General features: G+C 36.8%; 1 protein-coding gene across 1 annotated transcript in view; it reads left to right on the plus strand.

Annotated features, from left to right (window-relative positions):
- Positions 1 to 17,752, plus strand: part of TRPM6 (transient receptor potential cation channel subfamily M member 6) — a 132,955-nt gene that overhangs the window by 14,377 nt on the left and 100,826 nt on the right. The window contains exons 2-4 of the mRNA XM_038527064.1: positions 10,771 to 10,850; positions 13,938 to 13,976; positions 17,135 to 17,312. Coding sequence (XP_038382992.1) covers positions 10,771 to 10,850; positions 13,938 to 13,976; positions 17,135 to 17,312 — 297 coding nt within the window. The remainder of the gene's footprint in view (positions 1 to 10,770; positions 10,851 to 13,937; positions 13,977 to 17,134; positions 17,313 to 17,752) is intronic.

A 17,752-nucleotide genomic window follows, 5' to 3' on the forward strand; every position in this document is an offset into this window, starting at 1 on the left:
TTTTTTTATAATAGTCACACACAGAGAGAGAGAGGCAGAGACATAGGTAGAGGGAGAAGCAGGCTCCATGCACCGGGAGCCTGACGTGGGATTCGATCCCGGGTCTCCAGGATCACGCCCTGGGCCAAAGGCAGGCGCTAAACCGCTGCGCCACCCAGGGATCCCCCTATTTTATTTTAAAATTATTTTTAAATTGAAGGAATTTGCTCACTCCAAATTTTTTTTGGAAGGAAGTTGAGTATTAATAATAAAAAAATACCGTAGTTCCCTAAAGCAATTAAAATGGATTAGTGTATTCTCTAATGTTTAAGAGTTGTTAGTAACTCATACCTTTTGCTTATAAATTGGCACAACCTCTATGGAGGGCAATGTGGCAATATTTGAATTCACTGACATATTACTAGTAGGATTTTATCTGGTAGATATACATGCATGTGAAAGCTGTGCTGTGTGTATTTTAGCTAAATAAATTATGGGACTTCCATACAAAGAAATACTGGTCAGTTTCCAAAAGAATGAAAGAACTCTGTGTACAAATATATTAGGATGTCCAAATTATTAATAAGTGATGAAAAAGCAAGGTACAGAATGGTATATATAATATGCCTCTATAGGAAAAAAATAATTTTTTGGTATACGCTTATAATCTTTGGCAGAATACATAACAGTTCATTTGGGGGAAGGAAATGGATGTCTGGAGTATAGGGGTAGAAGGAAGAGTTAATTTTCCCCTGTATCATCTATTATACCTTGTGGATTTTACATCACTTTCAAAGTTATCTATTTAAAAAAAAAAAGGGAGATCTCTGGGTGGCTCAGCGGTTGGGCACCTCCTTTTCGGCCCAGGGCGTGATCCTGGAGACCCGGGATAGAGTCCCACATCGGGCTCCCTGCATGGAGCCTGCTTCTCCCTCTGCCTGTGTCTCTGCCTCTCTCTCTCTCTCTCTGTGTCTCTCATGAATAAATGCATAAAATCATAAAAAAAAATGTTGCTGAGTCCTGGCTTCTGTGTTCCACAAATGATAGAGTGAAGGTTTAGAATACAAGGACCAACATTATAGCAAATCTTTTTTTTGTTTCTTTTTTGCTATGTGGTGGCTAGGCACACAGTTGTATATGGTGTACCCGAAGTGATCATAATTAAATTTTTTAAAAATGAAAGTGCCCATTTCTAAGTGTGGCTAAAGAAATGCTCATGATAATTTACAGCTGGACAGCTGGACATTGTTCTAACAACCTCTGGGGTCAATCACCCGGGAACAGAAAGATTTCTCTGGTTTACTGATAGAAACTTCTTACCTTCCTCTTTCTTCCTGCTTCCTTTCCTCTCAGTATGCCTTGCCCTGACAGTCCAACTGCCCAGTGATCTCCAATTATGTTCATTCTTTTCCTTTATCCTAAATTCCTATTTGTTTAGTCTAGATGTCTGCAAACCCATATATTCTGAGGCACACATTTTTAGGTTAGTGTATTGGGGACATCCTTGGAATATCATGTTGCAGTTTGCTCCATAAGATGTTCATTGGGATACTATTGTTCCCCATCTGTCTGAAGTTTGGTGGATCCCCTATTGAGAGAATATCTCTTATATATTTTTAAAAGATTTTATTTATTTATTCAAGAGAGACACACACGCACAGAGAAAGAGAGAGAAAGAGAGAGAGAGAGGCAGAGACAAAGGTAGAGGGAGAAGCAGGCTCCATGCAGGGAGCCCAACAAGGGACTCGATCCCGGGTCTCCAGGATCATGCCCTGGACTGAAAGCGGTGCTAAACTGCTGAGCCGCTCAGGCTGCCCATATCTCTTATATTTTGTGATCCATAAAACATACAGCGTATTGTTGTGTTGTACTGTGAAGTTCCAGTAATAATAAACGGGACCACCATGATTGCACATGTAGATCTCCTATCTTCCTTCTTCTCTCTTGATAAGGGTCAAAGAGGAATGCTGAGATTTGCAGCCTTCAGAGCAAAATGAACCGACTTCTATAGCACATAGGTAATAGAGTCTTGGACAAAATTACTAAAAAGGAAAAATTTGTCATCCTCTCCTTGCCTCTATCAGAAGAGGAAGCATTTTCTTCAAGATTGAGCCCTCCTCCTTGGCTTTTCATACTATTTCTTCACCCTACACTCCAAAGTCTCTAAAGTCATTTTCATTCTTTCTTACATCTCTCTCTCTTTATTGACTTTTCTTTTATCTACAAATAAGGTCTAGGTTTCCTCAACCATAAAATAAGTTTTCTTTCAATTTTACCTCTTAAACGTATTGTCAAAGTGCTCTAGAATTGGTATTTGATAGAACCTGCTCCTTCTCCATTAGGAGGTAGTAATAATTGTACCCATCACACAGTTGTGAATATTACTGTAGCTAAAGTACATAAAGAACATAAAGAACTTAGCATAGCCTTTGGCACATACAAAAGGCTTACACTGATGATGGCTTTTGGCTTTTGCTTTATATCATTGGTTTAGTGGTAATATTGTTTTTCCCAGGGTATATTACACTAGCTGTCTCTTGTTTTGCAGCCTATTTCCTTTTTTTAAAAATAGACTTTTATTTTATTTTAAAAGTAGGCTCCACACTGGGTGTGGGGCTTGAACTTACAACCCTGAGAATAAGAGTCAGATGCTTAGCCAACTGAGCCACCCAGGCACCCCTGTAACCTATTTCTTAAATCTCCCTCAATTTGCTCAGTGATCATGGACAAAATCTGCATTCCTCTTACTTTCTTGTCAGTACTAAATGTCTTAGCTTTTCTTTGAAACATCCTACTGTCATAATAATGCAAATTTTTTTTGAAGAGAGAAACTTTCTCCATTCTCTACTTCAGGTATCATGTCACAATCCCGTGTAACTCTTTGTTCGTTATTCCCTGAACTCTTCTGCACCCTATGTTTAATTATTTCTAAAGGTGATTGGCTCTTTCATCTTCTATATTCTCTGCTCCCCAGTGACCTTAAGGTTTTACCATAGGTGTTCTCTGAATTCTCTTCCAGGCTGAAATATCTGCATCTCACCCCCATGGCAATGGCATTATATCACCACCTCCCAAGACTTTTGTCACCTTTCAAGGACTTTCCCAAATCTTATGTTCTCCTTGAAGCCTTCCCAAATATCTGCAGGTAGAGAGACTTCTTCTTCCAAGGAGTCCCAGATCCTGCCCTTGTGTCATACTTAGTATATATTTATGAACATAGATTTTTTTCCCCTTTGGTGTTGGTGTTGGTCTTTGGGACACAGCTTTATTTATTTTATTAGAATAATATATTTTTGAATGAATATTCAAAATATTTTTGAATGAATGAATAAATGAATGAATGAAGCTATTATTCTTAGAGATATCAATATTTTAAAGGAAGAATAGAGAAATGGATAGAATATATTCTATCCTATCAGATATGGGTTCTGAAAGGCTGATCCCCCACTAATCATGCTTCTGTGACATCTTTAGATTGGAGAATTTGATAGGCAATAAAGTCAACCATAAAGTTAGAAATGAATACAATCAAAATTATCTTTCATAAATCATCTCATAAAGCATAATGTGTGAAGATTTGATCTCTAATTGCTTTTTCTCTATGTTGAAACTTTTTTTCAGTTTAGCACCAGATTCCATAGGGGATGTTGCAGTACTACCATGCACTCATTGGAGTGAGATGCGTAGAGTAAGATATGGGTGTGGGGCCTGAGACCAACAAGGAAACAGTACTCTAGTGCAATCATGCAATCACTTTTGGGCAGTGGTTTCCTAGGTGTGGTTCATGGACTCCTGGAGGGTCTTCAAGACTACTTCAAAGGGTCCTCAAATTCAAAATTATTTTTATAATGGTACTGAGACATTATTTGCCTTTTCTACTCATTCTCTTGTGACTGTACAGTGTTTTCCCCAGGTTACATGAATTCACAGTATCTACAAAGGCTATTAAGGTACTATTTCCTTTCCCAATTACGTGGCAGTGTGAGGCCAGTTTTCTTAATATACTTCAAGCCAAACCACTTATTGCAACAGATTGAGCATAGAAGCAAATATGAGAATCTAGTTGTCTTTTTTTAAAGATTTTATTCATTTATTCATAGACACACACACACACACACAGAGAGAGAGAGAGAGAGAGAGAGAGAGAGGCAGAATCACAGGCAGAGACACAGGCAGAGGGAGAAGCAGGCTCCATGCAGGGAGCCCGGACCTGGGATTCGATCCCCGATCTTCGGGATCACGCCCTGGACTGAAGGTGGCGCTAAAATCACTAAGCCACCCGGGCTGCCCGAGAATCTAGTTGTCTTAAGCCAGACATTAAAGATATTTTTAAAAATATAAGACAACTCTTTTCTCTTTAAAATCTTTATGAAACTAAAAAAAAAAACTTTGTGAAACTTAAAAGACTTATTTTCATAAAAAATATTTATGTTAACATAAATAGGTAAGTAGATTTATTACTGTTATATAAAATGAACTAATGAGTAAATATCTTAAAAAGTCCCGATTCTAAATTTTGATACATAAGTATTGGTAGACATATTCATATGAATTAAAGCTTTTTGGAGGTCCTTGGTAATCTCTACGAATATGAAGGGGTCTTAAGCCTCAAAAGTTAGAGAACTGCTGCTCGTGGGCATTGGGTACTCCTGAAAGAATGGCATTGAAGTTGCTCACACTTAATATTTTTTTCTTTCTTCTCACCTTTCTTCTTCTAGCTCTTATTCTTTTAGCAAAAATTTAAAATTTTTCCAAGTTAAATATGTGGTGTGTATCTCTACTGAATTTCAAGAAGTAAAATCCTTTTGCAATATTCTTTCTGCTGTGCTGCCCATACATAAACCTTAACGATGGGTGATCTAAAACTGCCTTTAACCTGTAATTCCAAATAAAATGTCACAGTCCCAGAGTGTGGTGAGTTTCCTAGAAGTCAACTATTTAAGAGGACAGCTTCACTAATAAGGACACTTGTGGTAAGAGAATATAGTTTCACCATAAAAAAAGGCTTGTTAGACTATGTAGTTCACTTGGATGAAGTCCTAGTAAAGTTTTGGATAATTTAACAAGATATTTGGAGCATAAATAAAGACCATCTGTGTACATGGATAATAAATTCATGAATATTTTGCTACTTGGAAATTGGAGAAGACTAATTGTGTTACAGAATTTATTTTCCTTTTGTGCCTGTGTTCTTGGTCTCACCCCTTCCGAGAATGAAGAGGTAGACCAGATGAAGAGTGGTGGGGAGAAAAGCAAAGTTTATTGAGTGATAGGTACAGAGCTTCTGGAGAGGGAGGGGATCCAAGAGGGTCGGCACCCTAGTTTCTATGTCTAGGAGTTTTTATGGGCTTTTTGGTAGGCTGTTTTAATCTGTTTAACCTGTCATTCAATCAGGTTTGTGTAGTCTATCACATGGGAAAGAGTGGAGGGCTTCTTCCAGAGTGGTGTAAAAATCCTTTTAAGGGTAGTTTCCTCTTAGGGTTCAGCCCCTTATCCTTGCCTTTCTTCCAATTATCCTTCATTAACGATGCATCCCATTTGAAAACTTTAACAGATTAGAGTAGTTATATAACAAATAGGCCCAGCATTCAGTTAAATTCTGTAGGTTACTACCCGGGACAGTGGTAAAGAATACTCATAAAGGAACTTCCTATTTCTTTTTCCCTTCTTATCAAAATGATTTAATATAATCTGCGATTATAAATGTTTTATTTGCATGTTTTATTCCCCAGGGGACTGGATAAAGCTGAAGCCTGTGTGATGGCAGAGGAAAGGATGTCTCCTCACTGCTATTTGAAATTGTGTTAGTACTGACATAATGAGGACTTTCATCAGTGTGGGAAGGGAAGTGAAGGGACAGGCCAAGACATCAGTTTAGTTTGAACCTTTATGATATGCTCTACTTGGCTGGTCACTGTTGAGTTCTTCCGAGTCCCCATTAGGCTCTGTGAAGAATTCATAAATGTTTTACTCATGTACTTATGAGTTTATATAATGTAGACCTTCATTCTGAAGTTCTAAATGCCTTGGCTCAACGAGGCATTTAGAAATGTTAGCAAAATTCCTCACTTAAACAGGTGAACTGGCATTTTAGGAGATTTTGAGTTATTTAGCTGACATTCCATTTTTAATGATGTTACAAAAAAAAATCATTACCAGCAAAAATAGCATTCACTTTTTTCTACCTCAAAGGAAGAAATCATTTAAGATTATTTTTTTCTGAAGTATGCCTAAATTTTGCCTGCTGGAAAGATTATTTACTGGAAATGAGATTAACTCGGGGCAGTGTGGGTGAACCAGATCCTTGAGTTTTGGTTATTTTAGGTTTAACACCCTTTGCCTGAGACTGTTAATCTTGGATCAGGTGAGTCCTATGCAGTACCCTGTAGAATGTGGACAGAACCCCACAGAAGACCCTGAGCTGACCCTTCCAGGTGGATGGGCTTGCTTTGCACTGAAACCGTTTCCCTAAGCCAACAGATTGTGCCCTGTCAAAGTCTATTCTCCTGTGACTCAGTTTGAAGAGGTCCTTGCTCCAGAGGAGAGGCCATGTAGAGGAAATATCAAATGTCCATCTGGAGTCTGAAAATATCACTTCTCTTGTTGGTCCCTTCTGGTGCCTCCCTGAGTATTGTAGATTCCAAGATTAAATGAGCTAGCACTGTATCTTAATGTAGGTTAGGTTGATTTTAAGAGAAAATAAATTGAGTTAAGTACAATGAAGCATTGTTCATGCTATGATATGTATAAGATAGTGTGGGGAACATAAAAGGGAATAAGTCCGTTTCACTTGGAAAAGCATTTCTTAGACATTAGATTTTTTTTTAATTACAAAAGAGTTTTTAAAAAGACAACAAATGGCCTGTGATCTGTGTTCCCTTTCACCCCCAATCAGACAGCCCTCTGGATGTTAAAAAAAAAAAAAAATCATGCACACATGTAGAATTTTTTTTTTTTTAATTAAGGAATACCTCTATTATTATGCCTTCTCAGAGATTCCCCAGAGAGAGAAGCTGTTCTCTGGAAGACCTAAGAAGCCCCAATATAGCCTCACTTTCAGTGAGGGGAAGGGTTAATTCACATATAGCTTTGTTGGAGGATTTGTTTTTGGACATTTCTGTGCTAGTGGCCATCATCACTTCAGGCCTGAGATTTTAAGTAAAATCTGCTTATATTTTAGGATGAGGTACATATTGAGCCTGAGACCAAATATATATATGTTGTATATATTAAAAATATATGTTTATATTTTTTATATTATATAAAAAACACCCAGCTTTCTAGCTGCCGTGATGGCTGCAGAAATGGCATAATCTCCACTGTCAACCACTACCCATGAGAGTTTGCTGCTCCAAGTGGCAGAAGCCAGCACACCAGGCATTTGTCCTCAGTAGATTTGGACCATTGAATTAAAACCGACAGACTTTTGGTTTCTAATCATTCTCTGTTGTCCTGAACACTGGGGCCTCTTCCATGTATGTTTCAGAGTATACTGAAAAGGCTACCATTATGAGGTAGAGGGAAAAAAGTAACATTAGAAGTTGGGACTTGTTTGAAACTCTTGGAATTTAAGCCTGCGTTTCTTTTCCTGTAGTTTTGAGATAAGATACTCGAGTTACAGGAGCAGAGTTTTCATGTTCTTGTTATGGCACTGGTTTCCTGTTTACACCTTTGAAGGGAAAATTGTATTCGTGGATTCCTGAAGTTCTAATTTAGGTGTGTTCATTTTGTTGTTCTTTCAGTAATTATTGGGTTGGGCCCTGGGGCAACAGAAACGACTGGCATGGGGCCTATGGGCGCTCAAGTCTAGTGGGGAAAGTGGACCTAGAGAAGTCATTCATTTTCAGTGTGAGAGGTCCCAGGGAGAAGATTTGGAGGTCAAGAAGTATTTTTCTCTGGAAAAAAAAAAAAAAAATCAAAGTTAAGTTCCCTGGCCACCCACCAAAAGCTAATTTTTTCTTTTTGATATACCAATAATAATAGCTAAGCTTTATAGATCCTTTAATAAGTCCCAGGGAGAATTCTAAGCCTTTAATTTATCTACTCCTTTCAACAGTGCTGTTATTACTATTATCTCTATTTTTAATATATGAGCAAACAGGCATGAAGAAATTAATTTGCTCAAGTAGTCCTACCAGTCAGACATCTAGTCTTGTAAAGAAATGAATGGCAGCACAGCCTGCTTAATTTGTGGATTGAGGCTCCTGTCTTAGGGACCCTTTCTGGAGCTCATTTGAATAGTTGATTGGTGCACATGGAAGTGAAATGATATCATTTCATTATCTGTTTCCTTCTTTTTATTCCAAGTTCCAGCAGAGGAAAAAAACCTTGTCTTGCCTGCCATAGAATTCCCAGCATGTAGCAAGGAGACCTATAAAATATATCGGTTGAGTGAATTCAGAATGAAGAGCCCTTTGAGACCATACCAATTCCCTTTGGCACTTTTCTCAGCGCTTTGCAAAAATTAGGTACTTAATAAATGTTTGCAGGGTGAGTAAATGAAATTGTTGGTTTTTGAAGAAGGGACAGGGCTTACTGATTCGAAAAGATTATGTCATTTCTTGTAATAAGTAGATTTTGAGTTCACTTTGTTTAGTTCATTCCAAGTTCTGTGACTCTGAACTTTTCAAGTTTGTATGTTTTTAGTGACAATTTAGCAAATGTCTTTTAAAAAGCTACTGACTATGCAAAAGGGATGAGAGGTAGAATGATTATAAGATGATCTGAGCTTGATTTGGGAAGTTTTCCTTGTTAGATATGGTCAAAATGCACAGGAACCCATCAGTTAATGCCACCCCTGCCCCTAAGCTTCCTTTTTGCTTAAGAACATCTGGATTCTGGTTATATGTGGTTCTATTCAGCAGTCAACACTTATATTTAGGGTTGGTGAATATTGAACAAAATCTATGAGTTTAACATTAAAGTATCCAGAGAGGATTCTATAAATGCCTCGTTTTTAATTGTGGGAGAAGAAAACTTTTCCTCTGCTCTCTTAAGTTTGATGGCTGGGTCTGTGAAATAAACTAACAGAAGAAAGGATATAAATATTCATTTTTTAATATTATGGTCATGGCAATATCACAGGAAAACAAATGTAAATATCCCCAAAGTGGTGATATTCGGGAATTTACATACCATCTTAATAGGGGGAATGTCGGGGGACATAGCCAGCAATTTAGAAGAGAGCAAATGATTTTTAGAAAAGATGAATGGGCTCTTAGAAGAAAAGATGGGAGATATGATAGTTTGTGACAAGGTTTGTCTGGGTGTGGTGTTGACTTCTACTCCCTTCTCTTGAGATAAGAGTCAATCCTTTCCGGTTAATGAAATTCCCAGGGATTTATGACAATTGAATTCCTTTTGGAAGATCTGTCTTTAGACAGATAAAGAGAGTTCAGAGAAAGCCTCTCACTGCATTTGCTGTTTTTCAAGAGCCTACGGCTCAAAATAAACTATACACCAAAGCAGCATGTTTTAGGGTGGCACGTCCTGAACATCTGGGACCAGCAGACAGCATGATAATGAGGCTGCACAGCTGGATTTGTAATCCATTGTCTGGTGCAGTGCATTTCCTGCAACTCTAGGATGAGAATAGGTGTCAGAGTGAGATGGGAACTGCACTAACATGGGGTTTGCAAAAGTCCCTTTATAGATTCCTGTTCACCACCCCTTGGTCACTGCTGTAATATGTGTGTTTATCAAGTTATATCTGTACTTATATTTTCATACCAGTACAGAGCTAAAATGTTTTCATATTAGGAGAAGCCCAAACCCAACAGTTGGGGCCTGTTGTAGATCCAGTGTCCTCTGCTTCTGGACTTACTACAGCTCATGGAAGAGCTTGGCTGTGACTTGAGTTTTGTACAGTGGGAGAGGATTTATTAAGAGGATGAGCAAGTACCAATGTCCCACCTGGGTTCAGGCATGGCTGTAGGTTGTGCAAATCGAAGCAGCACGATCCATCATAAGCCATGCTTACAGAATGTGTATCAGATTGTCTTAAGGAGGTAAACTGGGGCAAGCCCTAATGACCAGAGATCGAATTTATTCCAGAGGAACAAAAGAATTGCAATTCAGGAAAACACTGTAGCAAGCTACAACGTGAGTCCATTGAAGGCCCCGGGGTGGCTTATAATTATGGGCAAGGTGTGCAAAGAGGGGAAAGTACAGCTGTGAATTCATTGGCTTGAGGATGGGGAAAGATTCTTGGCAGATATTCATTGATCAAGAGGTAAGTCTCAGTCTTCTGTAGGAAATCAGTGTTTCAGTTTTTAAGTTCTGTTCCTCTGAGGGTACATGTGTAAGATTCTACTTTTTATATCCTCCAGGTCCATTTTAGATTAAAATCCTTTCACAGAATCTTGCTGAGGTTCTAGCTTCCATGAAATCTTAGCCTATGTGGTACTTTATGAGGTAGAATTTTGAACTTTGAGAGCTTGAAATTCACTCAGTAGGACTATGGTAAAGATTTTAAGGTGACTTTTAGCAGAATTAAGGGAATGCTTTAGTTATGACATTACTTCCTTCCTAGAGTTTCATACATTTATGGACATTTTGCTGAAAATAAGATTATGGATCTATTAACTTTGTGAATATTTTTGTGTTCACATTTGGCTTATTTGTGTCTATGTTGTCTGTGATAGAAGTCAATAAATGCTTAGCCTATTTGGGGGTTCGTCTTGGCATTTTAATTCATCTCCATGATATTTAAATATATTTTGCCTACCTGAACTACTGTGGTTACATTGCTTTCTCAATTATAATATAAAAATAACGACGCTTTTTCTTCAGTCCCAGAAATCCTGGATTGAAGGAGTGTTCAACAAGAGAGAATGTAACAAAATCATACCTAGCTCAAAAGACCCTCACAGGTACAATTTTTAATTATATTTTTCATTTTGAGGACTGTTTATAGAAACTTAGAGGTGATTTGTCTAGAGGATTTAATAATATCTGTGATATTAGCATTTATTTACTTTTATTTTTATTTAAGATCTTTTTATTTGAGAGAGAGAGAGAGATCATGAGCAGGGGGAAGGGGCAGAGGGAGAGAGAGAGAGAGAAGCAGATTCTTCTGCTGAGCAGGGATCCCATTGGACCCAGGGCTCCATCCCAGGAATCCGAGATCATGACCTGAGCCAAGGGCAGATACCCAACCAACTGAGACACCCAGGCCCCCTAGCACTTATTTATTTTTAATATTTCTTTCTTTGTCTTTATAAAAATAATACGATTATTGTAGACAACCTGCTAAGATCAAGAATCTTGTCAGTTTCGTACCTTACTCTAACCCCGGTGCCTTGGACAGTGACTGCTGCATAGTGGGCTCCTGAAAAACATCTGTTGAATGATCTAATGAAGTATAAAGAAGAAAAAATTTATCATAATGACATCACTCTGATGGAGCCACTGTTACTAGTGTGGTAGATTTCATTTCTTTAATGCTCCTGTTTCTCTTAGTGGGAGAATAGAAATTAGGGAGTATTATGCTAAGTAAAATAAGTCAGAGAAAGACAAATACCATGTGATTTCACTCATATGTCAAATTTAAGAAACAAAACAAATGAGCAAAGGAAAAAAAAATGAGAGTGAGACAAACCAAGAAACAGATTCTTAACTATAGAGAACACACAGGTGGTTACCAGAGCGGAGGTGGGACAGGGGATGGGTGACACAGGTAAAGGGGATTAAGAGTACTCTTGTCATGATGGCACTGAGCACTGTACAGAATTGTTGAATAATTATATTGTACACCTGAAGCTAATATGATGTATGTTAACTATACTGGGATTAAAATTTAAAAACTTAATTAAAAAAGAAATTGGAGAAATATCTAGTGCTGCATCCATTCTACCACTCCATTCTCTGCAACTTCTGAACATCGCATATTCAAAATATTGTGGATTGTTCCTTACTGCCAACTCAAGCGTTTATGGAAAACAGTGACAATAGAGACAATTTTGGATATTTCAGGACACTGTGCTCAGATTATGTGGACAGTCCATGTTTTCCCCAAAGGCTTTTTCGCTTGAGCTGATAATGGACAGCAGAATGGAATGATCTGAGTTTGACTGCTCTCAGTTGCTGAGAACTCTTTGGAAGTTCTACTCTTGGAACAAAGTTCAAAACAGCAGCCAGTGAAAGATAGGAGAATAAAAGGCTATGGAAAATTCCTCAGGGTAATTGGGTTCATGAAATTAAGATTGGGTGGCATTGCCCTTGGAGAGTAGAAATTAAAAGGAAAGGAAAAATAGAAGAGCAGTATTTTAATTAGGAGGACTGCTCTATTTTTAGATTTTTTTTTTTTTTTTTTAGCATTTGGTCTTATATTGATTTAAAGTTTAGAAGTCACAGTTGTAAGCTAATGAAGGGTAGCATGGTGAGGCCACTGAAATTCTTGTTCTTTGGGGATGACTAAAACAGTGTTTCTTGCCTTTGTTAAATATTTACTAGCCCCACCCTCAGTGAATTACCTGGGGTTTGTAAGCTCCATGATTGGAAGTTCTCATTTTACCCATTTATAATATGTTTACAGAATGGCAAGATAAACTTGTTTTTTCCCTTCATCTTTTATGATCTCTTTTAATGTGATGGTGGTTACAATGGCTGGCTGAGCTCAGGCAGCTCCTTCTGCTTCTGTAAAAGGAAAGTCATCTTTATAATCATCTTGAACCTGATAAAATCTGATAACCTATAGGCCATTAGCCCACAGACTCAAGAAGAATATCAATGATTATAATTCCATGTTACGAAATGGTCCAAGATCTACTTATTTCATGGAAAAAAGCAGTCTCTAGTTTTATGGGATTGTGAAAAAAAATGAATGGATGATTATGGATCTTCCTATGCCAGCCTTTTTCTGAGATCTCAGTAAGAATCTCAAAACTGTAGCTTTTATGAAGTTTTCTTCCTGATGGTGAACAAAAAAAGGTAGTAGTTCATGTTTTTAAATTTAGATAAAGTTGATCCTTTGCTGATAATTTTTGTAGTTTCTAATAAGAAACTAATTGGATAGACTTGATTACAATATCTTTTTCCTTATTTTGAATTTGTTGTTGAAATGAAGCTTCTGAGAAAAGACAATCCCAAAGGGCTAGGACCGGAAGAAGTGAAAGGCCCAAGTATTTGTTTCTGAACCCTAATTCTGTGAATACTCTTTTCTTTAATTGTTTTAACTAGTATTCTCTTCTAGTTAAAACTTCTTTATACCTAAAATATGATCTTTGATGATCACAACGATCCCCCAACTTCAGAAGTTTCTTTTGAATCATAAAAAGAAAGATTAATGAGGATAATACTTATAATCATACCAACTGTCTTTTGATTTGATGTTTTATGGTTTTAAAATGATTTGTATATAAACATATAAATATACAATAGTTATTAATAATTATATATAAATTATATAAAATTCATATACAATGCATAAATAATATATCATTATATACCCATATTTATATAATTGTGTGTTTATATATTATATATTTATAAATATATAAATGTTTTTTCTTTATTCTCAGAATTCTAAGATTCTCTTATCTTCATGGTATAATGACATAGTATAATGACCATGATAGTCACCATTATTATATATACTGCAATGTACCACTGTAAGACACATTACACACATCATCTCAGGTAATCCTCTTAATAGCCCTTTAGGCCAGATATTACTTTCAGATGTGAAAACCAGTGCTTAGAGAAATTGTTAAATCAATGAGATTTCAATCCAGGTATTTAGGTTCCAAATTCAGCATTCTGTTAATTAGGTCATGGTTGCTGCAGTGTAATTATATTTGGGAAATGACATATTGGAGAAATATTTGGGGAATGATCTATGAGTACTCAGCAAACCCTGATTTTTAGACCAGGGAAAATAATAGATATTTATGGTATAAACATTAAATATGCTTTCAATATATCATTTACCTAACAGAGGTTTTGTGTTTTTAATTTAGATGTACTACAGGATGCCAGGTCTGCCATAATTTAATCAGGTAAGACAGACAAATAAAATTTCTTTTAATATTTAGACACTCTGATTAAAATTTTTTGGGACAGTTTTCTCACATCTTGAATGGATTCAATGTAGGGACTTTATTGGTGCATCCTATTTACCTTTCCAAAGGAAGTTTTAAAACAGAAATGTGGGATTTTTTTTTTTTTTGAAGGAGAACAATTATTTGAATGCAATAGATAGATTACTTGATTTACTGAGACATGTAAGTGGCAAAGGCCTTTAGCAAGAACTTCTACCAGTTGAAATACTTGTATAGCATTACATGTTCATTTGACCTTGTTATATTTTATTTGTCTTTTAAATTTTTTTTTTTTTGAGAGAGAGAGAGAGAGCAAGAGAGTGAGACTGGGAGAGGGTGGCAGACAGTGGGGCAGAGGGAGAGGGAGAGAGAATTTTAAGCAGGCTCCATGCTCAGTGTGGAGCCCAACATGGGGCTCAATCTTACAACCCTGAGTCATGACCTGACTGAAATCATGAGCTGAACATTTAACTAAGCCACCCAGGTGCCCTTATATTTTAATTGGATAATTAAGATGGTTTGTTCACATACAGCATTGTATTTGATCTATGATTTGAGAGTGATATTCGCTCATGTCAAGCTCTAATTCTGACAGCAGTTTTGATGTGTATGTGTGTGTTTCTCCAATACTGCCAGGTAATTAACTAAATCTCTGGGTATATAGTAGCAGATGCTATAGGTTAAGAGCTCAGTCCTACAAGACTACCTTTCCTTCTTGCACTTTGGGTGCCAACCACAAGTCCACATTGTCCCCTGTGCTCACTGTTGTCCCACGTTGTCCCCTGGCTCAACTGCTGAGCCACCCAGGCGTCCCTGGACATGGAAATTTAAAAAAAAAAATTGGGGGGGGGGTAATTGGTTTATTCTATGGGATCATTGTGCCATAACTTAATGAAATGACCTGGTAGAAACTGGAATAAAACTATGTTAACTCAGATCAAATGGATTAGCTAGAAAAATACTTAAAGTGGGTTCAGACTGAAGAACAGTCATGTGGAAGGTTAGTTATTTATCTCATCAAGTATGAATTATGGTTGCCTCCATTCATGTTCTGTTTAGAAAAGGCCACAGTGAAATGCATCATTCAGTTTGTGAATAAATGTTTTTCCATTTTGAAGACTGATCTTCATTCTGAAAGATGACTAAGTGATACATTTCTCTCTAGCAGATTCCTATTTTGTATATTGTGTACATTTGAGATTATTTCGCTACTCTTTGGTTCAAGAGCCCCTCTAGTGATGCCTGAGCCTGGGTGACTCAGAGGTTGAGCATCTGCTTTTGGCTTAGGGAGTGATCCCGTGGTCCTGGGATCGAGTCTCACATCAGGCTCCCCGCGAGGAGCCTGCTTCTCCCTCTGCCTATGTCTCTGCCTCTTTCTGTGTCTTTCATGAATAAATAAATAAAATCTTTTTTTTAAAGCCCCTCTATATAGAATTCTAAAATGATCCTCTGATTTCTTGTTGTCATCCTGTTTCCTTGCTTATCTGAACCTCATAACCTCTATGTGTTTTTATGTTGCTTTTCACATATACACACACAAAAACCCTGAATCACTTATAAAACTGAATTTCCTCTTTGTATATAATAGGTATATGATCTAATGTATTTGATGCAAATAATTTCCTTGGTCTGCAGATGTGTAGTTTTTCATTGCTACAAGTTTTAAAGTTCCATATGCTCAAATTTTAATTTTTCCTTCTGATTTTTTCTAATTCACGAAACATGAGTTTATTGTCCTTTCACCAATATGATTATTACTATGTCTTGTTAGTTTTTATATAGTTCTGGCTTCAAAAAGATTTAACCTTTTAATTGCTTAGTTTATTTTGTTACATAGTGGAAATAATGTCTTTGTATCTGATAGTTTTTAAAACTTTTAATTATTTGCAAGAATATTTATTGAATTTTCCTTCTTTTGTAATTATATCACATATATTAATTTATTATTTATTTATATTTATAATCAAGCCTCATTTATGACTCTTATGTTAATTCTGTTTGCATATAGCTCTGAAGTTAAATCTTTTTTGCATTGATGAATATTCTTTCCTTTTGATGTGCATATTATGTTTTATATGAAGACATTTTCTGACTCTCCTTAAGTGTTTATTGCATGTTAGAGATTTTTAGTTTTTTCTTAACAGCTTTGTTGAGATATAACTGACAAAAAAAACGCACATGTTTAAACTGTACAATTTGATTTTTTTACCATCTTAACCATTTTAAGTGTATCATTCAGTAATGTTAGACATATTTCCGTTGTGGTGCAGCTCATCTTCAGAACTTTTTCATCTTGCAAAAATAAAACTGTGACAATTAAACAATAACTCCCATTGGCCACTCCTCCCAGCCCTTAGCAACCACTCTTCTACCGTCTGTCTCCAAGGATTTAACTACTGTATATACCTCATATAATTGTAATCATACAGCACTTGTTTCATGACTGGCTTATTTCATTTAGCATAATATCTTCAAGGTTTACCCATATTGTAGCATATCACAGGACTACTCCCTTTTTAAGGCTGAATAATATTCCATTATATGTATATGCCACATTTTGTTTATCCATTCATCTGTCAATGGACACTTGGCTACTGTGAATAACACTCTACTTTTAAATATTTATATTTAAATAATAGTGTTTTAAAAAATATTCCCTAAATGATTTTAACATGCAGCTAAGGGAGAGAACCACTTGAGGGTGTTTCTGAACTCAAATGATGGGGCACTTGGGTGCTCAGTCAGATGGGCGTGGGCCTTTGACATCGGGTCATGATCTTGGGGTCATGGGACTAAGCCCTACATTGAGCTTCTTGCTCTGCAGGGAGCCTGCTTCTCTCTCTCCCTGCCACTGTGCCTACTTGTGCACTCTCTCTGTTAAATAAATGCATAAATGCATAAATACATAAAGACATAAATAAATTCTTTAAAAAATGATAAACTCAGAAGATAATCCTAGTGATATAAATCTAATATAAATCTTAATGTGAAGTTCTAAAAATTTGTTCATATATCATTTATATATTACCCTAAGAAATGTAGAAACATTACAGCTATTTTCTATTTTGACATTGTTAGTTTTCTATTCTGAAACTGGTTTTCATCCCATCTTTAAGGTGTCACTGTGGTCGATTGATTGGAGACCATCATGGGCTAGATTATTCCTGGACCATCTCAACTGCCAATGATAATGAAAATGAGCAATGGTCTGTTGAAAAGCACACGACGAAAAGCCCGACAGATACGTTTGGCACTATTAATTTTCAAGATGGAGAGCATACCCACCACTCCAAGGTTTGCTAATAGCTCACATTATTTTTGCTAGTTTTTTTTTATTTATTTTTTATTTTTGCTAGTTTTTAACAGAAGATAACCTCCAAATGTTTCTCCAAATTGTATCTCCAAGTGTAGATGATCAGATGACTGGAACCTGACCCTTCTCTTTCCTTTCTGTCTGAGAGACTTTGTACGTTTCGCAGGTGTGGTGTGGCCAGCTCTTAATTTGATGTCCTTTAGCAAGCTTATGCCTTCTCTGTAGGAGAAGTTGAGACAGTTGCCAAAGGGCTGCCCTTTTCTTAAGGAATGGAGAAAAGTTACTGCCAAAGAGATGGTTTTAGCTGAAGCATGGCCATACCAATTACTAGTAACTTGTGGCTGTTCATGCCTGCTGTGTCCTTGTGAGAGGGAATGCAGGAATTAGGTTTTCTAGGCCAATTTTTCTCCTGTCCCTAATA

Source organism: Canis lupus, chromosome 1, assembly GCF_011100685.1.
Source record: "Canis lupus familiaris isolate Mischka breed German Shepherd chromosome 1, alternate assembly UU_Cfam_GSD_1.0, whole genome shotgun sequence".
In the NCBI taxonomy this organism is placed as follows: Eukaryota; Metazoa; Chordata; class Mammalia; order Carnivora; family Canidae; genus Canis; species Canis lupus.